General features: G+C 45.9%; 1 protein-coding gene across 4 annotated transcripts in view; it reads left to right on the top strand.

Moving 5' to 3' along the window:
• Positions 1 to 27849, top strand: part of fam184b (family with sequence similarity 184 member B) — a 41002-nt gene extending 13153 nt beyond the window's left edge. The window contains exons 2-19 of one of the 4 annotated variants that reach the window (XM_061247191.1): positions 2397 to 2801; positions 3297 to 3680; positions 5243 to 5378; positions 6604 to 6755; positions 8133 to 8339; positions 11701 to 11811; positions 13156 to 13239; positions 14589 to 14710; positions 15051 to 15174; positions 15796 to 15987; positions 16744 to 16897; positions 18754 to 18884; positions 20980 to 21161; positions 23200 to 23367; positions 24109 to 24226; positions 25182 to 25289; positions 26823 to 27154; positions 27595 to 27849. In XM_061247191.1, coding sequence (XP_061103175.1) covers positions 2397 to 2801; positions 3297 to 3680; positions 5243 to 5378; positions 6604 to 6755; positions 8133 to 8339; positions 11701 to 11811; positions 13156 to 13239; positions 14589 to 14710; positions 15051 to 15174; positions 15796 to 15987; positions 16744 to 16897; positions 18754 to 18884; positions 20980 to 21161; positions 23200 to 23367; positions 24109 to 24226; positions 25182 to 25289; positions 26823 to 27154; positions 27595 to 27682 — 3198 coding nt within the window. In that variant the 3' untranslated portion in view covers positions 27683 to 27849. Of the gene's footprint in view, positions 1 to 2396; positions 2802 to 3296; positions 3681 to 5242; positions 5379 to 6603; positions 6762 to 8132; positions 8340 to 11700; positions 11812 to 13155; positions 13240 to 14588; positions 14711 to 15050; positions 15175 to 15795; positions 15988 to 16743; positions 16898 to 18753; positions 18885 to 20979; positions 21162 to 23199; positions 23368 to 24108; positions 24227 to 25181; positions 25290 to 26822; positions 27155 to 27594 lie in introns of all 4 variants that reach the window. The other 3 variants (XM_061247192.1, XM_061247190.1, XM_061247193.1) reach the window with 3 other exon arrangements.
• The last annotated feature ends 20 nt before the right edge of the window (positions 27850 to 27869 follow it).

Here is a 27869-nt window from a genome sequence, read left to right as displayed (position 1 = left end):
GCAGGGCAATAATAATAATAATAACAATACGAAGGAGAAAAAGAAGAAGACTAACAATAACAATAGTTATATTTTAAGCATTTAGCTGAAGCCAGAGCGAATGCAAATTAAGAAACGACCAAGACTCGTGAATCACCGCCACCGCCACCCCCAGCAGTGATTAATGAGAGGCGCAGTGGTCAGGCCATACCAGCCCTCCAGAGGCTCCAGTGGGTAATCACGAGAGCACAGGTGTCACACTCTGGTCCTGGAGAGCCTGTTTTTAGCAGCAGTGCTTCCTTTAAGCTGCTGATTGGCTAAAGAGGCCACACACTTCATTCTCACGGCCTTAATTGGCTGCTGATTGAGAGGAAAGCACAAAACATTCAGGATTTCAGCCAGCAAACTTAGCATTGCCCTCCCTCTGCTCGACCATCTGAGCTGTCAAAGGGTGATGTGGGGAGGACTGTTTAGGTTTTTTATAATTTTTATATATTTATTTTTCTTTAGAAAATGCTACAGATCCACAATAACTTGACACATAACACAGGGGTCTGCACACATACTGGGTTGTAAAATGTGGAAAATATTCACCTGACATTCAGATGCATTACTTTCATAAGATGTCCTTTCATCCTTGCTTACTCTGAAGAGATCTATTCCCTCCTGAATATGACCAGTTTTTCTGTATAGAGTAGCAATAACATCCTGTCATTATGTCTCTCTTTAAAGATATACATGAAATCTGGATCAGTGCTGCAATAATAGAAAACATTGATTTTGTTATTTAATCATTTTACTGGCACAGCCAGAGCACTTCTCTTTTTATTACTTTCATAAATCATAACATATCAAGGTATCATAACTTAAGCCAAACTGTGGCCAACTACTCTACCTCCATGTAATTTCTAATTGGTTATGTTAGCTGTTTATTCTAGTTCTCACACTTGTTGAGATGGGTGCGTGGGGGGGTTGGACCCAAAATGCACAACTCAGAAACAATGGTGTAATAAAGTCCCATCAGGGCTTTATTCGGGGTATATCCAGAGAGTGTAGTTAGAAAACAAGCAATGTTCGTACACGGAAAATCCAGCCAAAACCAAAGCGCAGTACCGAGGGAGAAGGCAGTCTTGTAATCGGTACACCATGCAAGAAGTCCAGTAGCCAGGAAAGCTGTCAGCGGGGCAGAAGTACAGGCGGAAGGTAGGCAGGCTAAGGGTCGATGACGGCGCAAGAGTGAAGACCGAAGTCTGCTCCGCAGGGCAAAAGTACAGAAACAGCAGGCAAAGACATGGTACAGGCAGGCAATGGTCAACAAAACAGAAGTCAATAATCTTTGGTCAATAAACAGTAACAGGTAGCCCATGGCTTGCCAAAACCGCTCAAACGATGCACTGACAAACAGGAGGCAAACAATTTTGCAAAGACAAGACATGAAACTGAGCTTTATATGCAGGTGAACACAGGTGTAGACAATTAGCTTGAGAGCAGCAAGAGAATGGAAATCAGGTGTGGAGGATTGACAAGTTAACAAGGTAATTAGTAATCATTAGTAATAAACCTATCCTGCCCTAGCATTAGTAAATTAGTAAATGACATGCACAAGAAACGTAAGGTAACATGAACACATGATTAGTATGTTAGTATTACCCAATCCTGATCTAGCATTAGTAGATTAGTAAATAGAAAGTAGTAAATTTAAACAATTAGGGTGTGAGTGACAGAAAGGCAGAGAGAGAAAGCAGGAATGCAAGGTTTGCAGAAAGACTAAAAAGTGTATGCTAAATCAATGAACAGTACAACATAACATGGAACATAAATTGTGACATAACAAGTTTGCGAAATATGACAAACTAAATAACATGACATGGCAAGACTAACAATTAAATCGTAACAACAACTAAACATGAAACATAACAAGACATGAAACATAAAAACGTGGTGAGACTAGACTAATATAATACGTGACATGACAATAACATAACCAAGACAATAACTAAACATAAAACATGACATGACAAACATGAAACGTGACACTTGTGAATACTTGCTTTATTAAGATGGCTTTATTGCTACTCTCACTTGTTTCAGATGAATCTACGAGGTCCAAGTTATTTTCTTTGTGGTCATTCGTAGCACTTGGAACTGTACTTCCCTCTAGTGTCTTTCAGCGCACTTGTCCCTGGTTATGGGTATGCACTTGTACGTCACTCTGGATAAGAGTGTCTGCCAAATGCCTGTAATGTAATGCATTTGATAAAGATGTTGGTTCAATAATGTAATGAACATAGCAGGCTAGAGTACCGCTATCGCCATTAGAAGGGAACCATCAATGTTACTGTGCCTTCTATTGTTACGTAGTGTGATAGTGTGAAGTGATGAAGCTAAGTTTTTCTTTTCGTGGTTCTCGTTCTCAGGTGATCTACTCCCTGAACACCAAGAATGAGGAGCAGGAGGCGGCGCTCCTGGCACTGGAGGAGTCTCACCAGGAGGAGCTGCGACGGGCCGTGGATGAGGCTGGGCGCAGGAGTCGCACGGAGGAGGAGGAGAAGGAGGAGGAGGTGGAAAGAGGAGGAGATGAGGAGCTGAGGAGGCGCCTGGAGATCCTGGAGGGCTCCCTCGAGGAGCAGCGGCGGCTGAACTCGGAGATCCGGGCGGAGTTCGATGCCTATCGAGAGGAGGTGGAGGTGGAGCGGGCTGTGGGGGCCCCCTCAGAGGAGGACCTGGACGTGAGGAGGGACCTGGAGGCCAGGCTGGAGGAGCTCAGCAGGCTGACGGAGCAGCTCCAGGAGGAGAAGGAGGAAGCGACACTAGCTCAGGAGGTACTGGAGAGCGGTCGTCTGGCAGTTGGAAAGGTTGGCGGTTCGATCCCCTAACCCAGGGATGGGATCCTGAAGGGCCGGTGTGTATGCAGGATTTTGCTGCCACCAGTTACCCTGGCTCAATCAGCTAAGTAGCCATATGATGCACCATCACCGATTCACTCGTAAATTAGACCACAATAAAATGCTACAAGACGAGAACATTTATCAGCTGCTGTTTACATCACTGATTGCGGTTATAAATGACAGATCATGTTAATGATTGGGCTAATTAAATAATTAAGAGCAGAAGTTGATCTGAAATCCAGAAACAGATACGGCCCGCCTTGCCCATCCCAATTGCTCCAGATGAGCTGGTTGGTTCCTTGCTTGGCAGCCCATCGCAAAGTTTGTGTGAATGGGTGAATAAGAAACATCAATCGTAGAGAGAGAGAGAAAGAGAGAGTGCTTTGGATAAAAGCGCTATATAAATGCAGTTCATTTACCATTTAACAGGAGGCGCAGGCTGAGGCTGAACAGGTGAAAGAGGAGGTGCGGGAGCTGAGGGAGGAGCGTGAGGAGCTGAGCAGGAGGGTGGCGGATGACCTGGCCCTACAGCAGGAGGTGCAAACCCTCCAGGAGGAGAACCAGCGTCTGGACGAGGCCTGCCAGAGGGCAGTGAGCCAGCTTGAGGAGGCGCAGAGGCAGGAACAGGAGGTGCTGAGGAGGGGTCTGCAGGAGGCCCTGGCGCAGTGGCAGCAGAGGGAGCAGGAGCAGGAGAAGGCCCATAATGCCTTGCTGCAGGAGAGGCTGGCCAGGCTGCAGGAGGACCTGGAGGGCACCACCAAGAGGCTGGGGGAGTCCAAGAGGCACTCCCTGAAAGCGCAGGAGAGGATCCAGGTACGGAGCCAAAATGGAGGCCCTCTTCCCTGTGAAATCACTTTAATTCCTTTTTGTTAAACCTGTTCACTAAACCCCAAGATACAAATGTTTTACCTGGTAAACCCGAGGCAGCTTGAGACTGTGTCGCTAATAAACACAATTGTTAACTGAAGTTATGCTGTTTGTTATTTCAATGAACTCTTTAGGTCTTTTAACTCCAGGGTCTTTCAGCACACTTATCCCTGGTATAGGTATGCACTTTGCACTTTGTTGTACGTTGTTCTGGATAAGAGCGTCTGCCAAATGGCATTAATGTAATGTAATGTAGTGTTATTTGGGTGGGTTGGGGGGAATCTGTCAAATCTAATGGTCACATTCACATTGTGGTTAATCAGATCATATCGAGAATACTTGCTATTAATCACATATCTTTATAAACTAAGAGAAATTGTTTTGCATCGTATTATTGTTTGGAGTTTCACTATCGTATCGTGTCGTGATCAACTTGTACTTTTACACCCCGAGTTGGCAGGATAAGCTCTTGTTGCCTGAAAGTAAAAAATAAACTTAAAACTGGGCAACTCAAAAAAATTGCTTTGTGTACAATTTCATAGTTTTCTCATTGAACAGCTACAGTGGTTTCTCTACCGATTCACTAATACTTTCTGCAATACCAATGGCGTCACTAATGGCGCCTTTGCCTTGTCACCAAAGTTTACGGATCTTGTAAAAAGGTCTCCGTCTTTTCCTCGTCAGCCCTTAAATTTATTGTGCAACCAGACGAGCGGTGTTGTGAGGTAAATGCTACTTCCACCAGTTTGGCTGTTGTTAGCAGCAGAGATGGCAGGGTTCAATTATAATAAGCAGCAATTAGCAGGGAAGCACAGCTGCAGGGCTGGAGCAGATGGGAGGATTTGTCCCGTCTTTCGCGTTGTTAAATAGCTGAGAGGCAACGTTGGTAACCTTGGTGCAGGGACCGCGGAGGCTATGTCCTCCCCCTCCGAAATGGATCTGTCAGGGATGCCGGTTTCAGCTCCGCATGCCAATCAGATTTTCCTGGAGAGGGAAACTGAGATTAAAAACAGGGAGAGAACGCGCTGAAAATGAAAGCCGAACAAGAGGTCCTCGTTTGGGATGCAGCGTGCGTGGGTGGACATTTTCCCTGTCTATCTCCTGTGCTCTCTCTTTCACTCTCTCTCTTTCACTCACGCTCATTCTCTCACTCTCTCTGTCACACACAACTCCCGTCCTCTCTGTTTCCACATCATTTGCAGGTTTTAAAAATAACATCCTCTGCAATTATTCGACAAACACACAAAAAAAACTTGAAATCCCCCAGTGTACCATCAAGTCTGTCTCAAACACCCCCATGCTCAAATTGCTTGCTTCAGGGTTCCCACTAAGGCGCAGCCATTGTTTCTGTTGCTTCCTCTTTATTCCCCCCTAGAGCTGTAAAGCCGCCTCAAGTTGTCCTCCTTGAAGTTAATTAGCTTTTAGGGTATCGGTGAGGTCTGTATACCCAGATTCTTATCGGGGGGACTAGAGGCTGGTTGTTACCCAGAATGCACCTGTGCTGTTAGGACCTGGAGGGCCAGCTAGAGGAGGCGCGGCACAGAGTTGCAGGGGCGGAGACGGAGGCGCAGAAGGCTGACGAGGAGCTGGCTGTGGCCAAAGAGAGGCTCCTTCTGCAGGAGAACGAGCTCCTCTGCAAGTCAGGTAAGCACTGACCCTGGATCAGCCTGTTCTGGACCAGCCAATGCATGTGACCGGTTTCAGTTACAGTACTGTACAATGCTTTTATACAGAGCCCTTTACACAGCCAACAGCCATAGTAACCAGTAGCTTTCAACTGTTAAACTGCAGAAGCTAAGCAGCCATACTACCCTGTACCCTTCTCATGTTAAACTTCTGAAGCTAAGCAGCCATACCACCCTGTACCCTTCTCAAGTTAAACTGCTGAAGCTAAGCAGCCATACTACCCTGTACCCTTCTCATGTTAAACTTCTGAAGCTAAGCAGCCATACCACCCTGTACCCTGCTGAAGCTAAGCATGCATAGATTTGGTGACTGGGTGACCTGAAGTCTGAGAGCATCTGAAAATACGGACTGCGTAAATCCCTGAGCCTGTTTTTCTCCTGCGACAGGTCGTTTATTTACCCGGCTTCCTTCCCCAGGTTGGGTCTGACGGGTCATTATTGCCGCTGCGCTTTGATTGATGCCGCCCGTCACATCTCGCCGTGCGCTGGGCACCAGTCTGCAGCTTTATATAACCGCTTTACAGACTGTTCTCCTGAGACGGCCAGAGTACAGTCAGCTTACTGATGAGCCAAACCACCGCAAGGCACATCATTTTTTATCTGTGCCTGCCCTGGCTTTGTCTCTGGTTTAAAGGCCATTGTCAGGTCACCCAGACAGAGTGATCCCTGCTGAAAATATTGCTCAAGCTAGGTTTTGAAACAGCTGGTAGTGGGTTGACAAGTTCAGACCAGCTCCCAGCTTGACATGGTTTTGCTGGTTGACCCAGTTCAAACCAGCTCCCAGCTTGACATGGTTTTGCTGGTTGACCAGTTCAGTCTTGCTCCCCACTTGAAATGGTTTGCACAGCTCGAGCTCAGACAAGCTAGACCAGCTTCATGACCAACTTGGCCATGCTGGTTGACCAGCACATACCCAGCTAGACCAGCTTTATGACCAGCTTGCCCATGCTGGTTGACTAGCTCATACCCAGCTAGACCAGCTTTATGACTAGCTTGCCCATGCTGGTTGACCAGCTCATACCCAGCTTGACCAGCTTCATAACCAGCTTGGCCATGCTAATTGACCAGCTCTTACCCAGCTAGCTTATGACCAGTTTGGCCAGCTCAATTGTCAAGCTGGCATAGCAGGATTTTTCAGCAGGGATGTTTTCACATTTTCTCTCTCGTCTTTTTCACTCACACAGAGGAGCTGCTGAGCCAGTGCTCGTCCCAGACCAAGGTGTCGGCCGAAGCAGAGGAGCTCAGAGCTCAGGTGGCCCACCTGCACAAACAGGTGAAGGAGCTGGAGCAGCAGACCAGCGGAAAGACCAGTGACCACGCCCGGCAGGTCAAGCAGGTATGGGTGAGGTCATCACATTTTTATTCTTCAAGGATCATATTTTCCAAATGTACCCTGAAAGTATAGTAATGTTCTCTTTGGGTACAAATTAGTATGTTTTCCAAGCAAAGAGGGTACAAATTAATAATATATATTGAACATAAGACAGGCACCTGTGGTGCCCCACTTAGTTGTGGCTATAACTTATTGCTTCACAGTCATAGTGGCCACAATTTTTTCAAGATAATTTTACTGGAGTATTGCTTGGCTAGTTCACTAGTGAAGCACAGTGAGGTTTGTTACAGCAAAGGCCTTGTAGCAGGTCATCGTGACAGCACTCTGGCGACACAATCCTCAAATTCTAAGTTTGTGAGTTTCAGTGTCTATAGATGTAATTGTCAGTGCTCATGTGTCTGTAGATGTCAATACTTGTGTGTCTGTAGATGTCAATACTTGTGTGTCTGTAGATGTGACTGTAATTGTCAGTACTGATGTGTCTGTAGTAGTCAGTAATTTCGTGTCTGTAGATGTGCCTAGTTGTCAGTGCTGATGTGTCTGTAAATGTGTCTGTAGTAGTCAGTAATTGTGTGTCTGTAGAAGTGACTAGTTGTCACTGCGTACATGTCTGTAGTAGTCAGTACTTGTGTCTTTAGATGCGTCCGTAGATGTCAGTACTGATGTGTCTGTAGCAGTCAGTAAATGTGTGTCTGTAGATGTGCCTAGTTGTCAGTGCTGATGTGTCTGTAGGCGTGTCTGTAGTAGTCAGTACTTGTGTGTCTGCAGACGTGTCTGTAGATGTCAGTACTTATGTGTCTGTAGACATGTCTGTAGTAGTCGGTACTTGTGTGTCTGTAGACATGTCTGTAGTAGTCAGTACTTGTGTGTCTGTAGACGTGTCTGTAGTAGTCAGTACTTGTGTGTCTGTAGACATGTCTTTAGTAGTCAGTACTTGTGCGTATGTAGACGTGTCTATAGATGTCAGTACTTGTGTGTCTGTAGACATGTCTGTAGTAGTCAGTACTTGTGTCTGCAGACGCGTCTGTAGATGTCAGTACCTGTGTGTCTGTAGCCGTGTCTGTAGTAGTCAGTACTTGTGTATCTGTAGACGTCTGCAGATGTCAGTACTTGTGTGTCTGTAGACGTGTCTGTAGTAGTCAGTACTTGTGTTTCTGTCGATGTGTCTGTAGTAGTCAGTATGTGTGTGTCTGTAGACATGTTTGTAGTAGTCAGTACTTCTGTGTCTGTAGACATGTCTGTAGTAGTCAGTACATGTGTGTCTGTAGACATGTCTAGTAGTCAGTACTTGTGTGACTGTAGATGTGTCTGTAGTAGTCAGTACTTGTGTGTCTGTAGACATGTCTGTAGTAGTCAGTACTTGTGTGTGGTCTCGTGCAGCACGTGGAGGCCCTGTCGGCTCAGAGGCAGGAGCTGCAGAGGGCTCACGGGGAGGAGCTGTGGCTTGCTCGGCGCCAGGCGGAGGAGGAGAGGAGCCGTCTGAAGGAGCAACTGAGGAAGAGGATGGAGGAGATGATGAAGAAGCATGCCGCTGAGCTGAGGAGCGCACACACCTCTGCCGAAACTGAGCGGAAGAAGGCACAGCGGGTGAGAGAGAATGTCCCGTGCAACACTCTTCATTACCGTCAGAATTGATAGCCAAGGGTTGCATCGGTCCCCATCATTCAAGCACAATATTCATTGTTCCATATTGTAGTGGGCCACGGACCTGGGTCTACATAATTGTCCATCCATCCATCCATTATGCTAACCCGCTTATCCTGAACAGGGTCACAGGGGGGCTGGAGCCTATCCCAGCATACATTGGGCGAAAGGCAGGAATACACCCTGGACAGGTCGCCAGTCCATTGCAGGGCACACACACCATTCACTCACACACTCATACCTACAGGCAATTTAGACTCTCCAATCAGCCTAACCTGCATGTCTTTGGACTGTGGGAGGAAACCGGAGTACCCAGAGGAAACCCACGCAGACACAGGGAGAACATGCAAACTCCGCACAGAGAGGCCCTGTCCGACGGGGATTTGAACCCAGGACCTCCTTGCTATGAGGCGGCAGTGCTAACCATCCGTGCTGCCCAACCACTGCACCATCCGTGCCGCCCCTACATAATTGTTTCGGATTCAAATGGTTTTCTGTGCTCGATTGATCTTGCCTGGTGTAGTTAAGCCAACTAAAAGGACCAGAAGCATTTCATAGGTTCCAATAACCCAGACAAGCTCAGTAAAGCGTAGAAAAGTTTAATCCAAACCAAAACCCTAGTGAGACACACATTTAATTAACTTGATAAATAACCAAAACTATGTACTTTCAATGAATAACAGCACACATAAGAACCTGTGGCTGGTCAGTTTAATCAGAGCCCTCTCATCTGCACTGAATCTGGTCACCATAAGAATCAGATCAGGGGACAGCTTCCACATCCACCAGGCCTCTCCACTCTGCCTAAACGCTGCACTTCAGAGCAATAAACCTGCCCGTTTTACAGGACGTATCCAATATTTTCTACCCAATCAAATCAGCTGTGTGACTGAAACGTGAAATGTGAGTCACAGATAAGCAGGTGAACAGTGACAGCACACATCTGTCAAATATGCCACACTTCCACAAACCGCCCCTCTCAGTCTGACCAGATTTATTACATTTCTGTTTTATCTGTCCCACCTTTACACCAGCGCCCAAGGGAGGATGGGCTCCCCCTCAATAGCCAGGTTCCTCCAGAGATTTCTTCCCATTGAGGAGTTCTTTCTTGCCACTGTTTGAGGGTTTTTCTCCCCACTGGAGAGTTGTTTCTTTTGACCTCATGTTCTGGCATGGTGTTTGCCCTTTCAATTCTTGTCCTTCTGTTACTCTGTAAAGTGCCTTTGCGACAGTCTCTGTAAAAAGTGATAACTACTGCAGGAAGTAGTTTTTTCTGACTCTGAGGTGGTAGGGATTGACCTTGCAGCCCCTTCCTTCTGCTGGCTGTTAAAGGCATACTATACTGTGCAGGATTTTTAGCCTTGCTGTAGTTCTGTGTTTACAATCAGAAGTCTCCCCATCCATCCTCAACCCTGCTCACGCGCTTCCATTTTTACATTTCATATCCGTTTTTATACCATTTTCGTTTTCACATCTCAGTTTTTCGATCGCTGTCGCCGTCAAGGAAAAACAATTCCAAGGTTGACTGGTTTTTGAACAAGTCCTGTCGGCTTGCCGTTTCGCTTCGCTGTACTTATGCTTCTTCAGCTCCGCCACCGCAGTTGCTAGTGAGCTAAAAACACTCCGGTGAAGCCTGATCCCACGCCACAGGGGTATCATTGTTGTCCGTTTCGCCGTTATGTACTTTTACAAAAGTTAAAGAAAATTATGTGTAAATTCAGCTCCTCAAATAACAGACCACGGGCATGTTATTGAAGTGAAGACTAAAAAGCATTTTTGCTAATGACATTACGTTTCCAAAAGTGTAAACATTGTTAGGCTTGCATTTTTTCGCTTGCGTAACGGAACTAGCATTTTCAATACGCAAAAATGCCGTTGAGTCTGTTGAGCTTCGGCAAAAACAATTCAAAAAAAGGTTGACGTTTTGTGATGTTTGTGCTTCTGTAACTTTGCTTAAGTAAAACCGAAAATAATTACCTAAACAAGTCAGGGGCAATACTAAACTCGGTAAAATGGTAACTGTGTTTGAACTTGCTCTGTCTTTATCCAGATCATTTTAAATATTTCATGTAATTTTGTATGATTGCATATCTGTGTGAATGGGAAACAGCGTTGCTTTAAAAGAGCATGCACGCTCAGTCAACCTATCCTGCATGAATAAAGGTTAAATGCATAAGAAATATGTAATAATTGTAGAATATTTTAAGATGCTTTCATAAGCACCTGCTGCCTTTTCCGCAACAATTTAATAACCTGCTGAAAAAAACAGCTCAACCTAGGTTCTGAAACAGCTGGTAGCTGGTTGACCAGTTCAGACCAGCTCCATACCTGACATGGTTTGACCAGCTCAAGCTATGTTTTGAAACAGCTGGTCACTGTTCATTTCAAGATGGTCACAGCTGGATTTTACAGGAGGGGTAGCTAATCTTTAGTAAAAATGAGAAAGCAGCAGTTCCGGACATGAGCCCTGATTTAATATCAGAACAGAACTCTGCCTTCCCCCCTGAGACGCTGTGAGAAGAGGCGCATAAGAGAACAGGCTTTTATGCTTCCTCAAAGCTAGACTAATGGCAGAACCAGGAGTAGCCATGCTTACTTTGTCTGAATCTAAATTAGATTTGAAATTGAATCTATTCATTTGTTCTGTTGTTGTTCATCAAGGCTATATATAGATTAACACACACACACACACTCACACACACACAGACACACACTCACATACTCTCTCTCTCTCACACACACACACACACACACACACACACAGCTCCTCTGTACTGTAATCAGGCCTCTAGAGCTCAGCCCACGGAGGACAGAGGAGGATATTGATTGGTTTTGGGCAGCCTATAGCCTAGTGGCTAAGCTACATGAGCTTCTGTAACTTTGTTTCAGTAACATTTGGAGTAATTCTGACTGTTGGAAAACAAACCCCAAAGACTTACCTTTCAGACGAGACCAGGATTATGCCTGTAGTCAAAAGGGTTCAAGAATAGTAGCTATTTTATTTTGGGCAGCCTCTCTGTACTGTAATCAGGCCTCAAGAGCTCAGACCATGGAGGACAGGAGGATATTGATTGGTTAGGGCAGCCTATATCCTAGTGGCTAAGGTACATGACTGGGATGTGGATGGTTGGTAGTTCAAGCTCTGGTGTAGCCACTATAATATCTGCTTTACAGTTAGGCCCTTGAGCAAGGCCCTTAACCCCGCATTGCTCCTGGTGGGATTGTCCCCTGCTTAGTCTAATCAACTGTAAGTCGCTTTGGATAAATAACAATGAAAAGGGTCTGTCGTCTGTCTCATCCGCAGGATCACCAGGTGCAGGTGGAGGAGGTGAAACGCAGGAGCGAGGAGGAGCGGAAGGAGGTGGAGAGAGAGAAGGAGGAGCTCCAGAGGAAGCTTCAGGAGTCCGTCTGCCAGGTCAGCTTCCTGTATTCGCCACCCATGACCTCGTACTCACCCCCAAGCCAACCAATCACCAGCCATTTCCCAACCATTCACAGACCTGCTTAATACCATTTGTTAAGTCCATACTTTATGCTTAAACCATGATTTATACTCCATATACTCCAAACCATACTTTATACTTCAAACCATGCTTTATGCTGCAAGTCATGTTATACTCCAAAGCGTTGTTTATACTCCAAACCATACGTTATGCTCAAAACCATACATTATGCTTCAACCATAGTTTATATTCCAAACCATACTGTATGCTCTGAACCATACTTTATGCTTCCACTGTTTTTTCCCCAGCCATTGCAGCGTAGGCTACCACAGAACACCAGTGTGATTTATTGATCAGTTTATTTATTTTAGCATGCATGCAGTTCAAGAAGAGTTCAAATGCAAATGTGTACACATCCAAACTCCGGAACCAAGGGGAAAATCTACATAAGTGTTTTTTTAAATGTCAGACAAAAAATGTACCTGCAAGCTGTAGATTTATTGGGTTATTTCTCAAAAGTAATGCATAGTTTCTTTCTCGAGTTTTGTGATATAATTTCAATTTCCGTGCATGTTTTCAAATGGCTTAGTCTTTGTGTGCAATGATGGCTAATATGGACTTATTTAGATATTTGAAGATTTGTGGCTAGAAATTGGTAATTACACCCAATTGGTAATTACAAGCAGCTTGCAAAAAAACATTGTTTGATTATTCTTCAAAAAAGTATATTTAATAATTTTCAGTTGAGCTATCTCTTATGGAACATGCAACCAAATGAGCACCTAAGAACAATGCACGGAAAGAAGTCATGATATAAAAAATACACTTTTTATAAGTCTATGTACACTTATATACGTTAGATAATATACAGTGCTGTCCGTAAGTATTTGGACAGTGGTACAACAGTAGTCTGTTCCTTTGGCTCTGTACTCCAGCACATTGGATTTGAAATGAGACAATGAATATGAGCTTAGAATGCAGAATGTCACCTTTAATTTGATGGTATTTTCATCCATATCCATGTAGGAACATCCCTTTTTGTACATAGTTCCCCCAGGTTAGGGGACCAAAAGTAATTGGACTCTTGGCATCTCAGCCGTTCCTGATTAATCAGGTGTATTCAATCGCTTCCTTACTGCAGGTATAAGTAAGATTCCAGCATCTAGTCTTGATTGACTTTGGAGTCTGTTTTTGGCATAGTATATACAAATGAATAAACTGGCATGTACTGAAAATATATTTGATGTTCCTGTATATTTGAATGTGTTATTAAATGTAATGCAGTATATTTTTGTTGCACTGGTTGCTGTTGCTAGGTTACCCCTGGCGCCCAGTTGGCCTGCTGTGCCTCAGTGAGGGAGGAGCTGGAGCAGGCCCTGCTCTCCCTGAGCCAGACCAAGGTACGAGAGCCCCGCCCCGTCCTGCTCGCCCCTGTCCCGCCCTGGCCCCGCAGGCCCAGGCCCCGCCCCGTCCTGCCCCGCCCCGCCCCACCGTGGCCCCTCCCTGGCCCCGCCACCCCCCAACCTGGCCCCGCCCCATTCTGCCCTGCCCTGTCCCCACCGTGCCCCATCCTCTCTCTGTCACACACTTTCTCTCTGTCTCTCACAACCTTGCTCTACCTCACCCTCCCTGTCTCTCTTCCTATCTTACTCTTTGCACGTCTCACTCTTCTTCTACCCTTCTCTCTCCCTTTCTTTCTGTCTCTGTCACACCCTTTCTCTCTCAGCCTTGCTCCTACCTCTCCCTGCATCTCTCACTCTTCTTCTACCCTTCTCTCTCTCTTTCTGTTTCTCTTTTCTTCTCCCTGCCTCCCTACTTCCCTCTCTCCATCTCTCTCCACTTCATAATCACATTTAAATGGCATGTTAATTGCAAGACTTGCAATTCAAATCTTAAATATACTGTATTATGAATACACTGATATAAGTATTAGCATTTCATATGCACTCACCAAGCAGAACATTTTAACTTTATTACACCAACTTATTCATGCGATTATCTAGCAGCAGTGTAATACATACAATCATATAGATACGGGTCAGGAGCTTCAGTTAATGTTCACATCAACCATCAGAATGTGGAAAAAATGTGATCTAAGTGACTGACTGTGCAATGATTGTTGGTGCCAGACAGGGTGGTTTGAGTATCTCAGAAACTGCTGATCTCCTGGGATTTTCACACATACTAATCTCTCGAGTTTGCAGAGAATGGTGCAAAAAAACTAAAAAATCCAGTGAGCAGCAGTTCTGCAGACTGAAACATGTTTCTAATGAGAGACACCGGAGGAGAATGGCCAGATTGGTCAAAGCTGACAGGAAGGTGATAGTAACACAAATAACCACACATTACAACAGTGGTATGCAGAAGAGCATCTCTGAACACAACGCATCATAACTCTAAGAGGACAGGCTACAGCAGTAGAGGTCTGAAAAATAAGTCTAATAAATACCTAATAAAGTGCTCGGTGAGAGTATCTCTCTTCACCTTTAAAAATATTTTTTTATGAGACCCAGCAGAAGCACAAGCATTGTTTTTTCTGCTTAAACAAGCATTGTTTTTCTGCTTTACCAAGAAGACAAGCATGTTTTTTCTGCTTTCGCAGTCCAAACATGAAAATATTTGCTGTCGAGGTTTATTAAATATTAAAGCCTAATTAGGGGTCTACACACACACTCTGGTGTAGAATCAAACTCTCTGTATGGGGAAATGCGTGAACGCTGTAAAATGTTGGCTAATGCTTTTTCCCCAGGAAGACCTTGATCATCTGAAAGAGAAACACCAAGCAGAGATTTCAGTCCTGAAGAAGGAAAAACAGACCCTGGAAGACAGAATTTTAGAAAAGGCCCACAAATACCAGGAAGAAAAAAAGAGGTATGAGAAAATATTGGACAGCTTGATGAATTACAAACTGGTGGTGCATAAGGAAAGATCATTTTAAAATTAGCCGTAGGAGCTGGAAACAGTTTTTAATAAATATCAGAGCAGAGTGACTTTTTTTCTTTCTGAGACTCTCAAAAGGTCAATCAAGTGGCAATGTCTCTGCTTCCATATTAGGAAACTTTCTTATTTTCAGTGCAATAGTTGAACAGACTGTAATAAAAATATACATATGGGTAATTTGTTTTTGTTTTTTTTAAATCACAGTTTGCTGTCGGTGAATGTTACTAGAACTGCAGGGTGCCTTTTTGATGTAACGTATCTTTCTTTCCAGGTCGGAATGCGAGAGCGAATTTCGGCGTCGTGAGCTAACGGAGCAGCACCTCGCTGCGCTTACCCGCCTACGCAGGGACAAGGACTCTGAAATTAAAGAGATAACGGACAGCTTTCAGAGAAAGGTAAAATATAAAGGCCAGCGGCGTCGATGAGTGTGTTCGAAAACGGCGGTTGATAAACGACGCGTTTCACGGTTGCTGCTGAGTCTGACTGCGTCCTCTCTGGCATTTCATTTTCTTCACGAGTTTCCCGCTAGCGCGCTGCTCTGCCATGCGGCGCACGTCCCCGGTGATGCTTCACTGCGACTGAGCCGCGGGGCTTTTTCTGCGCTGCGCTAAACAAAACTACACCCCTCATTCCTGCTGTAAAATCCAGCTATGACCAGCGTGGATTTACCAGCTATCGGCTGTTTCAAAACATATCATGAGCTGGTAAAACCATGTTGAGCGGGAAGCTGGTCTGAACTGGTCAACTGGTCAAAACCTAGCTTCTGCTGTTTTCTTTTCAGCAGGGCTTATTCCCAAGAGGAGCAAATATTTTGGATTGTCTTATAATGCAGGTAGTGTTTTAATTAGCGTGATTGAATGCACCAAACGTTGTGTTGTGGAAAGAAGAATACAGTTGAAAAATTCATCATAAATAAACAAACTCATCTTCCTGCAGCAGCTGGCATCCAGAAACCAAATCCACTCATTAATTCAGTTTTTTAATTTTTTAATTTGTTTTGTTTTTTTCCCCTGTAGCTGAAGCTGGAGGAGAAGAGGTTTGATTCTGGCCCAGAAAAGAGACACAAAGGGGAATGCCACACTGTCATAGAGAGAGCTGGTCTGGAGAAGGACATTAAAAAAACCATGACATTCAACAACAGCCTGAGGGCACAGCTACAGTCCACCATTCAGGAAAACGAGCAGCTGATGCAACACCAAGACATGAAGGTAAAATGAAATACGCTCCTGCTGCCTCTGCAAACCACTGTCTGTCGGATGAGGGCATTTCAGTTAATTACGTTTCCCGAGGAAGGAAAGCACCATCTGGAATGCATTCGTTCTTTCTGCGACCTGTCTCGTATCTTTTACCCTGCCTGTTGCTATTAGTGAAATCTCACCGAGTGGTTGGCGACTCAACGTGCTTGCCAGGCGTTATATCACAACATTGGGCTGGTTGACCTTTGACCTCACTTATGATAGCTGCCCAACTCGTTAATTTGTTGGAGCGATTTTTGCCGGACCTTGAAGTTACAGTACATTGTTAATGGGACTGTAAAATCCAAAATGGCGGCTGCTGCTGATCTGGAGGTTTCTCGTATGTCCATTAACCCTTTAAGACGTGTGTGATCACATATGCGTGATTAAAATGTTTTTTTTGCTGAATACTCTAAATGCTGATACAACAATCCCTACTGCTAATCGAAAGCGAGTGGAGTTCTAGAACCCCAACTTTAGTTCTGGAACACCAACTTTATTTTGATGAAGAAAATACATTCCGAATAACATGCGTACTCTTCAAAAGGATTTTAAAGGCTGAGCGTGCGTTCATTATTGCAGCGCAGTGTTCCAGTACACTGATTATAATTCTAGGGCACTGAATGGTGGGGGGAAAAAACTCATTCCGAAACAGCAACTCTTCAGAGGGTTTTTCCGGGCTGAGTAAGGGCTTCTCATGACGGGGCCGCTCCTGGCTGTGTGCTGCAGGAGGCGGAGGAGCAGCTGTGGCAGCAGCACGAGGAGGCCCTGCGGGATGAGTGGCTGGAACACCAGCAGGCTCTCCGGGCCCTGGAGGAGCGCAGCCAGGAGGAGCTGCAGGCCGAGAGGCTCCGTCAGCAGGCCCAGCAGAAGCTGCTCCTGGGTAACCCCCGCCTGCGTCACAGCGCGCTTAGCCCTGCCGCTCTTCTGCACTGCGCTTCCCTCAGTACTCTTCTCATGCAGCCCCGCTCGGGTTTATTTGGATAGCGCAGTTGTGTACGTTGGAGTTTATTGATATGTGTTCATCTAATGCTGCTCTCGGAACAGATTCCATTAGATATACGTCCTACGTGCCGCAGTGGTCCTCGCTCCTGGAGTTGCGGGGTGTGCTGGCTTTCGTCAAATAAGCAGTTAATCAGTTAACTCACCTGTTTTTTTGGGTTTGAATTTGGTTGCTGATATTCAGGAAAAAAAACTAAAACCAGCACACCCTGCGGCTCTCCAGGACCAGGAGTGAGGACCTCTGGCATCGCGCTTTTTACAGGACACTGTCCCAAAGATGCTTTACAGAGTATCAGAAGCAGAGTGGCAGAAGAGCAAACACCAGACCAGAGCTCCCAAAATAGCAAGTGAGGTAAAAAAAAACTCAAACTGAGGTAAAAAAAAAAACTCCCCAGTGAGAGTAAATCTCAGGAGGAACCCGGCGATAGAGGGGGGAACTACGCCGGCAAGGTGTAATGGTAGATGTATATAACAGAAATGTGTTAAGAATTCCATTATAAGTTTATATGTTTTCCGTTATGAGTAAGTTTTACCTTACCCAGAGATCACTGCGTGGCTTTCAGTCATCTTTACATTCCCTGTTAATGACAGCAGCTGGAGAGAAGAAAAGGCTGATATGAAATGTTGAAATAATAACAGTGTTATCTTATCTGGGGCCTGCACAACAAGGCTTAAATAACTTTCTTTTCAAGACATTTGTTATTTTTACATCACTGTCAAAAACATGCCACAGAAAACAACTGAAGAAGTAACTCTGTGCAATACACCAGAGTAACATATAATGTACTGTACATCATGTGTTAGATCATAATATATAAGGAAAATATGAACATGGTTTTGTTTGTACTCTTAAGCATATAATGTAGAATACATTGTGTGTGCTTATGTGTATTTTTGTGTGTATGTGTGTGTACTACGCGCGTGTGTCTGTATGTGTTTGTGTGTGTGCACATGTGTGTTTGCGTGTGTGCGTTTGTATGTGTTTGTGTGTGGTGTGTATGTGCATATGTGCATATGTGTGTGTATGCATATACATGTGTATGTGTATATGTGTGCTTGTGTATGTGTATACGTGTGTGTGTGTATGTGTATACGTGTGTGTATACATGTGTATGTGTATATGTGTGCTTGTGTATGCGTATACGTGTGTGTGTGTGTGTGTGTGTGTGTATGTGTATACGTGTGTGTGTGTATGTGTGTGTGTGTATGTGTATACATGTGTGTGTGTGTGTATGTGTATACTTGTGTGTATGTGTGTGTGTGTATGTGTATACGTGTGTGTATGTGTGTGTGTGTGTGTATGTGTAAACGTGTGTGTATGTGTGTGTATGTGTATACATGTGTGTGTGTGTGTGTATGTGTGTGTGTATACGTGTGTGTGTGTGTGTATGTGTATACGTGTGTGTGTGTGTGTGTATGTGTATACATGTGTGTATGTGTATACGTGTGTGTGTGTGTGTGTGTGTGTGTGTGTATGTGTATACCTGTGTGTGTGTGTGTGTGTGTGTATACGTGTGTGTGTGTGTGTGTATGTGTATACGTGTGTGTGTGTGTGTGTGTGTGTGTGTATGTGTATACGTGTGTGTATGTGTATGTGTATACGTGTGTGTGTGTGTGTGTGTGTGTGTATACGTGTATGTGTGTGTGTGTGTGTGTGTGTGTATGTATGTGTATACCTGTGTGTGTGTGTGTGTGTGTATGTGTATACCTGTGTGTGTGTGTGTGTGTGCACTCCAGACAGGCAGAAGGCAGAGTTGACCCAGCAGCACTCAGAGTGGAGCAGGCAGCTGACACAGAGACACATGCAGCAGATCGAGGACCTGCAGGCTGAACTGCGCACTCACACCCAGCTGGTGGCGCTGCAGCAAGTACGTAGGTGAGGCGAGGTAGCAGCCTGTAGCCTAGCGGCTAAGGCGCTTCACTGGGACCTGGAAGGTTGGTGGTTCAAGCCCCAGTGTAGCCATAATAAGATAAGTGCAGCTCTTGGGCCCTTAACTCCACATTGCTCCAGGGTGGATTGGCCCCTGCTGAGTCTAATCAACTGTAAGTCGGTTTGGATAAGAGGGTCAGCTAAATAACTGTAATGTAATTTAGTAAGGTAGCACTGATCTCAGATCAGCGACAGGCACATGAGCAAGCAGTTGCTGGTCTCGTAGCATCTCCCACGAGCTGATCTGAGATCAGTGTGGCTGAGGGAGGGAGAGGGAGGGTGAGAAAGGGTTTTACAAAGTGCTCTACTGTAATAGACTGTCCCACTGGATCAGTTTGTTTTATGAGCAGTTCCAGGTAAGCTGGTCCTTGGCTGGTTGTTAGGGGCAGAGAGTATGGTAGCAGCTTTGCTGTGTTACCAAGGCCTATCAATGAGGTGCACTTTGATGACCTCATAAATAACGTGAGCCTTTATAAATATTTTACATTTACAATAAAAATCTAATTAAATTCAGACTCAAGCCACATAATTCAACATTTGTAGTTGAATTAAAGGTATACAAACTGAATGTCTTTTAAAATGTGTGATTGTACACCTCTTTTCTGTTTATGTATCTTTCATTTTTAGTCAGGGATGCCAAAGCAGAAAAAGCTGAATGCAGCTGTTTGACTCAGTGATTGAGCTGAAATACACAGAAAACTGCATACTCCAGCTTTACAGGACAGGAGTCTGAGAGCCCTGCTCTGTATCTGAGCTGCACAGTTCACCTTTTACCTGTGTGTGTGTGTGCATACGTGCGACATTAGCGACATTAGCGACATTAGCTCAGGTGGTAAGAGCAGTCGTCTGGCAGTCGGAGGGTTGCCGGTTCGATCCCCCGCCCAGGCTGTGTCGAAGTGTCCCTGAGCAAGACACCCAACCCCCAATTGCTCCTGACGAGCTGGTCGGTGCCTTGCATGGCAGCCAATCGCCGTTGGGGTGTGAGTGTGTGTATGAATGGGTGAATGAGAAGCATCAGTTGTACAGCGCTTTGGATAAAGGCGCTATATAAATGCCAGCCATTTACCATTTACCTGTGCTCACTGTGTGCTCACCCTGCCTCGCAAGAAGGAGGTTCTGGGTTCGAATCCCAGCCAGCCAGATCCTTTCCCCGTGCAGTTTGCATGTTCTCCCCATGTTCCCGTGGGTTTACTCCAGGTACTCTGGTTTCCTGCCATACTCAGACATGCGTGTCAGGTTAGGTGTGCTCCTGCTGTTTCCCTTGTCCAAGGCACTGGCCTCTGAATTGGAGTTGGTCCCCATGCGTATCACTCTGGCTGCCCACTGCTCCTAAGTAACTAGAATGGGTCAAATAACCTATGGGGTTCAATAAAGTATATATACAATCTCCTCCTCTTCCTACTCCCCTTCTCCCGCTTCCTCTACCATTTCTGACCATTGTTGTACAGATTTGAAGATAAAGGCTTGATTGGTGCTTCCTTGCTGAATGAACTGAATTAACAGGTGACTGAACAGCTGTTAAGAATGAATCGTGTCACTCTTCTGCAGTTTGTGGTTACTGACGTAGCAGAATATCCATGACAACAATGTGATTGAACCTTGCTCCCAATTTTCAGACCTGTAGCACCTTCCAGATACAGAGTATACAGTGCAGTCCGTAAGTATTTGGACAGTGACACATTTTTTTGTTGTTTTCACTCTACTTCAGCAAACAAACAGTTGAAATAGAACAATCACTCAGTGGTTAAAGTGCAAATGTGAGGGTTTTTACATCCATTTGGGTGAACTGGAATTACCACAATTTTAGGGGACCAAAAATAATTGGACAATTGGCTGCTCAAATGGTTCTTGGACGGGTGTGTTAAGTGTCATTGTTAGTTCTTGCATAAGAGCTGGCAAAAGGTCTAGAGTTGATTCCAGGAATGCCATCTGCATTTGGAGTCTGTTGTTGTCTCTCAACATGATGACGAAAGACGTGTTATCTAAAATCTCATCTTCCTCCTCTTCCTCTTCCTCCCCCTCCTCTTCCTCAGGACTTTAAGCAGCAGAACCAGGCGCAGGCCTTCGAGAGGCAGCTGGAGGACAGCCGAGCCGAGGTGGGCAGTCTGCGGAGGGAGAACGGCGAGCTGAGGGAACAGCTGGCCACGCTGCAGTCCCAGCTGGAGGCCAAGACGCAGGAGCTGAGCCGCCTGAGAGACGCAGAGCAGCAGCACAGGTGGGGGGTGCTTCAGCACGGGTGCGTGTGTGCGTACGTGTGTTTTCACCGCCAAAATCCAGTCCCTTCACTCCATGAGAATGGATTTAGTGTGACCTCTCTGCTGACAAGCTCTCATAATCTGCTATATCTGCTGTAAACCCAGCCAGCAAATATCCAGTACAGTGACCACTAGTGGCCAGCCGTCTGCAGTGCTGCGAGGGTACCACTAGTGGCCGCTGTTGTGCAGATTTGCAAAACACTGCAGTGCCAGCAGTTGAGGATAATGGCTTGATTGGCGCTTCCTTGCTGAATGAACTGAATTAACAGCTGAAGGAACAGCTGCTTAGAACGAATGTTGTCACTCATCTGTAGTGTGTAGTTACTGATGTAGCAGGCTATCAGTGAAGACGATATGATCCAATTTGATCAGCACTACAGACCTGTGAGTGAATTTGGTGATCAGGGATGTGCGGCCAGGATTGACACATTGAGCACTGCCAAACTTGTGAAGATCCAGCAAAATTAAAACATTATAAATTGCAGTATGACTGTTCGCTAAACTTTATTTTCTTCACACACTTGCTGTCTGGTGTGGTTTGGGTTTGAAGGCACAAGTTAGGCCACACCCCTAAAGGGAAGGAACTGGGTAGGACACATCCCTAAAGTCAGAGAAATTCCAGGCCTTTCCATCAGTTCAGGGTAAGCAACCCTGATCCTGGAGCGGCAGTGGCACTTCTGGCTTTTGTTCCATCTGAGGGATTGATGGATGATTAAAAGTCTGAGCCTGAATGGTGCAGTGCCTCCAGCACACAGTCTCCTGCATTCATGAAATCTGATTAACTACAACTAATTAAAAAGAAGCAAATTATGACTTGATTTGATTTGATTTGCGCACAATGCAAAGACAATTTGTGTAGGAGAGGAAAGAAACCCTAAGGGCTCTTATAAGAGTTCTCCCCTGAATTATAACATACAGGCCAACAATGTACTTATAGGTTTAGAAGGAGCAAGAACCAGGAGCACCTCTGGCGCTCTAGGATCAGGGTTCGTTTTTTCTCACAGGATTCTCCCTGCTGGAACACATGCAGTCATAGAATCTCTGTGCAGTGAAAGAGTGAGGTCAGGTGACACAGTTAAGGCAGTCATTCCCAGCACCTGCCTTGCCTACACTGACCACATGTCACAGCTGTGAAGTAGTATCGCGTGGGCCTGCCAACCCACGTATCACATTACATTACAGTTATTTAGCTGACACTTTCATCCAAAGCGACTTACAGTTGATTAGACTAAGCAGGGGCCAAAACCCCCCAGGAGCCCTGGAGCAATGTGGAGTTAGCTTCATACAGTACAGGATGCTTTCTCAAGGGCCTAACAGCTGCACTGATCTTATTCTGGCTACACTGAGGTGTGAACTACCAACCTTCCAGGTCCCTGTCATATACCGTAGCCAGTAGACTATAGGCTGCATATACAATGCTACAGCCCTGTGAGTCTCTTGCACCATCCACACTAAGAACAGCTGCTGGCCTGGGTCTAGTTTCATCTTCCTGAAAGCCAGCCGGAAACTCGAGCGTGTGGGATTAATAATTGATGTGAGAAAATATTTGATTAAACATGTAAGAAGCTCGCTGGTATAACATGTAAGAAGCTTTATCGCTTTCTGAGGAGAAAAGGCTTCCACTCAGCCAGGCCTGATGTGTGCAGTGAGGTTTCACGAGTGTGAAGTGCAGTTTGCATGCTAGTGGCAGTCATTGGCTGGGGGCCCACAGTGCAACTGCCTATAGGGACACAGCATTGGCCTTGAGTGGGCAGGGCGAACTCAAGTTATTGTGCTTGTGCGAGGCTTTGCGTGATGGTTGTGGATCACAATGGAGGTAGCCTAAGCCTTCAAGCTTTCTTGTGTTATCCTTGGTTGTTTTGAAGAGTTATACTTGATGATGTGCCTGCTAGAAATTTTTCTGATGATTATCGAATAAAACGCGGAGGTGTTTGAGCGTGCGGTTTGAGGCACAGAGGTGAGGGGTCAGAGGTCACCCCTCCTGTGATCTACCTGTAGCTCCCCGGTCGCGTCTCTCAGGTGCTGGGAGGAGGGGGTGAAGGGCCGGCAGCACCTGGAGGTGGAGGGCCTGAAGAGGGAGCACAGGAAGGAGATCCAGACCATCGTCTCCGACTTCAGCTCCGCGCAGACGCGCCTGCAAGCGCGCATCGTCTCCCTGGAAACAGAGTGCGTATGGCCGCCACCCCGCCAGAGCTGTAAAAACCGCGTGGAAGGCGTTTAGAACCAGACCGACGTGACGCGTTAATGCAAGGTTCGGACGCGGTGTCCAAAATGACAGCGTATTGCTCTCAGCACTAATGAAATCTGAGCCTGACAGGGCACTATATCTGGAGCTGACGCTGAACAATGCCTTACATCAGCAGTCAGCATCTCATAAGACCCCAAAACGGAAGCACTTAGCCAAAAGTGGTAGCGCCACTCAGAGAGTGGCTTTTAGAAACTCTGCACTCAATTCATTAAATGCATTTTAGCACAAAATAAACCCGAATTCCAGTTACGAGTTTGATTAGAAAATAATTTTCTGTTTTAAAAAAATATTTAGAATCCACCTAGAAATGGATTACTCGAAGTTGGGATCGTTTAAAAAAAAAAAAGGGAAACGATCCCAACTTCGAGTAATCCATTTCTAGGTGGATTCTAAATATTTTTTTAAAACAGAAAATTATTTTCTAATCAAACTCGTAACTGGAATTCGGGTTTATTTTGTGCTAAAATGCATTTAATGAATTGAGAGCAGAGTTTCTAAAAGCCACTCTCTGAAACATATGTGCCATAGCTCGCAATGGCAGAACATTCTCTCATCTATGATTCAGGCACTCAAAGTGTTTCCCATTATGACAGGATTAAAATAGGCATACATTCCGATTTCTATTGATTTTAAGTGATATTTCTGTGTGTTAATTGAAGGCTGAGAGAGAAGGAGGATAAACTGAAGAGGCGGGAGTCTCGGACGGAGGACCTCCAGGTGATCGGGCTGCTTCAGGACAAGCTGAGCGAGAGAGACCAGGTCATCAAACGGCTCGTGGTGAGAGCCTTCCTCCACATCACACATCCTTTCATACTCCAGACTTTATCAATAAATAATCACGGGTCACATCCGCAACACGGTATTTCATGAAGCAGAACACTTTATAGTGAGGCGGGACCAGATCGGGCTAATATGTAGCCTTCAGAGCAGTCCCTGGGCTCGGTCCAATCGCTTATTTTATCCGACCTTGTCTCCTCGGTCCTTGACTGACCCAGAAATCGACCATGGTCCGCCATCTTCAAGGACATTCCAGCCCGTTAAACAGTCCTTTAAAGAGCTAGGAGGCTCCCGAAGGAAGCCCGGGCAAGGAAACGCGAGCGTCTCTTTGTGGAAGTATTTTTATCGGAGCGCCTGGGGTATAAATGATCGACCGGTGGATCCACCTCACCCCGTCTGCCAAGCCTGTAACTGACGTGGCTCCAAACTGACACTTGAAAGAGCGAGGACGTTCCAGATGTTTTCCCAATCTGGAATGCTGCCTGGGTCTTCCCAGGTCTCCCATTGAGAAACCGCAGCCCCAGTGAGGCGACCCAGCTTCATCCGCCAGGGAGGAGAGCGTAACAGGAGAGGGATGGGAGTGTAGGGAGGGGGGTGGGCACTGGCAAGGCTGTAACCCACTTTTAGAAATGCATCACTGTTCCATTTCTGTAGACAGTTCGAGAATAGAAACCAAATGGAGTTTCATAGCCATAATAAAGACGAGGAGTTGGGCTCGTAGCATCTAATGCCTTCGCTTCTCATTTCTCCTGCCAGAGGGGCTGCAGAGTCCATTTCCAACCAGGCACTTTAAGCACCCCATTTTTCATTTTTTCATATTTTAAAATGGCCCAACGTCTCGCTCACACAGACGAGCCTTCCCTTCTCAGGTGTGAGAGTGAGCGTGTTGGGGGTAAAAACGGGTGGGAGGGACCATACGTCCCTGGTCTAAGACACACCCCCTGTTTCACCCCAGGAGGAGAGGCACCATCTGCATCAGCACCCCCTAGTGGTCAGCGAGAGCACCACGCAGAAGACGTATGAGAACAGAGCTCAACCTGGGAGTCTGACTCCAACCATGAGGGTGACTGACTGGACTTCTTTTCCCACAATGCCTTGTTGGACACTGTTGTGCAGTAGCAGCAGCAATTTGTAGTTTTTTTTGTGTGTACTTTGGAAAGCCGGCACAATATACTGTACTTGGCAAAACTTGCTCCCAAAAAGCTGTCTACGATCAGTTAAATTATATTAAAGCTAGGCCACGTAATTTTGTCTAAAATGTGGATGCTTGAGAAGATTACTAAATCACTCAGACTGAGAGAGTCAGTCTGTAGTCAGTTCTCTCCGTAGCCTCCAACATATTCCTCATCAACTCACCAATTTAAAGTGTAAAAGCACTGACTGCACTGTAATATACGTCTTCTCAAAAATGAAATACTTTGGCCTTAACTTGGTCTCTAATGAATGCCAAACAACCTGATTTGAGTGGACCAGCAATGAGTCTCAGAGAGGATATGCTTTTTCACCTGCCTCTCTGACCCTAAGTGTTGGGCAGGGGCACGCAAAAACAGGCTAATCCATTTCAGGATTTCATGCCAACTCCTGATCTTGATTATTCAGCCTAATTAATTGACATTAAAAGGTTGTGAACTACACAAAACTGCAGACTGCAGCTGTCCTAGGTGAGAATGCTCGACTGATCTTGCCTACAGTGGTGCAGTATCAAGACTAATTTATGCTTTGGCGACAGTGTCTTACAACATGTCCACATGACAAAAATGATGCAAATTCTAGTTTTGACACTCTTGAGTATCGGCGGTGTCTATGGTCCTTTAAAGACACTTTAGACACAGACGCCTGTCTGAAGTGTCGCGCAGCCATGATTGGTCGACATGAAACAACCACAAACAGTTGCTATGGCGAGGATACTAGTTTACTACCAAGCAACATGTTTCAATGAATGAAGACATTTTGTTTACATAGCTAGCTAGCAAAATGGACGGGTTTGAGGAGAAGCCAGTTGCTATAGTAACAAAGCGCACAGTCTCTGAACTGTAGACGGTGTTCTGCCAGCAGTCACCTTGTCGCCGAAGCATGAGTGAGCCTTTACTGTATGGAGCTGTGCACAGGAGTGGAGTATCTGGATGTGTACATGAATCTGTGCACAGGAGTGGAATATCTGGATGTGTACATGAATCTGTGCACAGGAGTGGAGTACCTGGATGTGTACTGTATGAAGCTGTGCAAAGGAGTGGAGTATCTGGCAGATGTGTACTGTGAATCTGTGCACAGGAGTGGAGTACCTGGATGTGTACTGTATGAAGCTGTGCACAGGAATGGAGTATCTGGATGTGTACATGTATCTGTGCACAGGAGTGGAGTATCTGGATGTGTACATGTATCTGTGCACAAGAGTGGAGTATCTGGATGTGTACATGAATCTGTGCACAGGAGTGGAATATCTGGATGTGTACATGAATCTGTGCACAGGAGTGGAGTATCTGGATGTGTACATGTATCTGTGCACAGGAGTGGAGTATCTGGATGTGTACATGTATCTGTGCACAGGAGTGGAGTATCTGGATGTGTACATGAATCTGTGTTCTCGCCGCATCAGAAAAAGAAAATGGAGGACACGCCCCCCCGCGTGACCAGCGTCCCAAACCTCAGCTCCTACGAGAAGAGCTTCCTGGGGCCGGAAGGCATGGCAGGGGCCGCGGGGGCCGGGGCGGGGGTGGGGGCCGCGGCAGGAGCAGGGGCCGGGGTGGGGTCCCCGCATGCCGTCAGGTCCCCCAGCTTCGAGCATGGCCGAAACACTCCCCGGACAGCCACGCCCACCACCCCGGTCCCGCCTCCCATCCCAGAGTCTCGGCAGGGAGGGAGGTACAGCCGAGGGTCGTCCTCCGAAGACTTCCACCCGAGCCCCACCTTCTACGGCCAGCCGCCCAGGTCAGTTAACCGCTATACACAACACACCAGTGTCAGTTACTGCAGTCATGCTCCCAGGTCAGTTGACTACTATATACCCTACACCAGTTTCAGTTACTGCAGTCATCCTACCAGGTCAGTCAACCACTATGTACCCCACACAAGTGTCATTTAATGTAGTTATCATCCCAGGTCAGTTAATCGCTATATACCACACCAGTGTCAGTTACTGCAGTCATGCTCCCAGGTCACTTACTCTCTATATACCCCACACTAGTGTCAGTTATTGCAGTCATCGTCCCAGGTCAATTAACAACAATATACCACATACCAGTGTCAGCTAATCACTATACACACCTCTCCAGCCTAAAAACCTGTAAAATTAAAGTTTGACAGAGTGGTATAATTGGACTGTGTGTAAAGATAGTCTGCGGAATGCCTAAAATATAACTGTGTTTCAGGACCCCCGAGCAGAGATCCCTGGAGCCCAGGCCCGAACCTCACGACCCGCAGAGGCAGGAGTGGTTCACCAAGTACTTCTCCTTCTGACCGCGAGTCGTCGAACACGAACAGACCCGCGCAGCGGCGTACGAGTCGCGTCCGTCCCGAGGCCTTTCTGATGGGCGTGGGCGTCTGGAGGATTCCCAAGACCACGTCATACTGTGTGCATCTTCAATGGCAACATAACCACTGCGTCAAATAAAATATTTTCAGTATTTCGCCTCGGTGATATCCG

Source organism: Conger conger, chromosome 6 (assembly GCF_963514075.1).
Source record: "Conger conger chromosome 6, fConCon1.1, whole genome shotgun sequence".
Taxonomy (NCBI): Eukaryota; Metazoa; Chordata; class Actinopteri; order Anguilliformes; family Congridae; genus Conger; species Conger conger.
The sequence above is the reverse complement of the archived record's forward strand: the minus strand, read 5'-3'. Positions and strand labels throughout refer to the sequence as shown.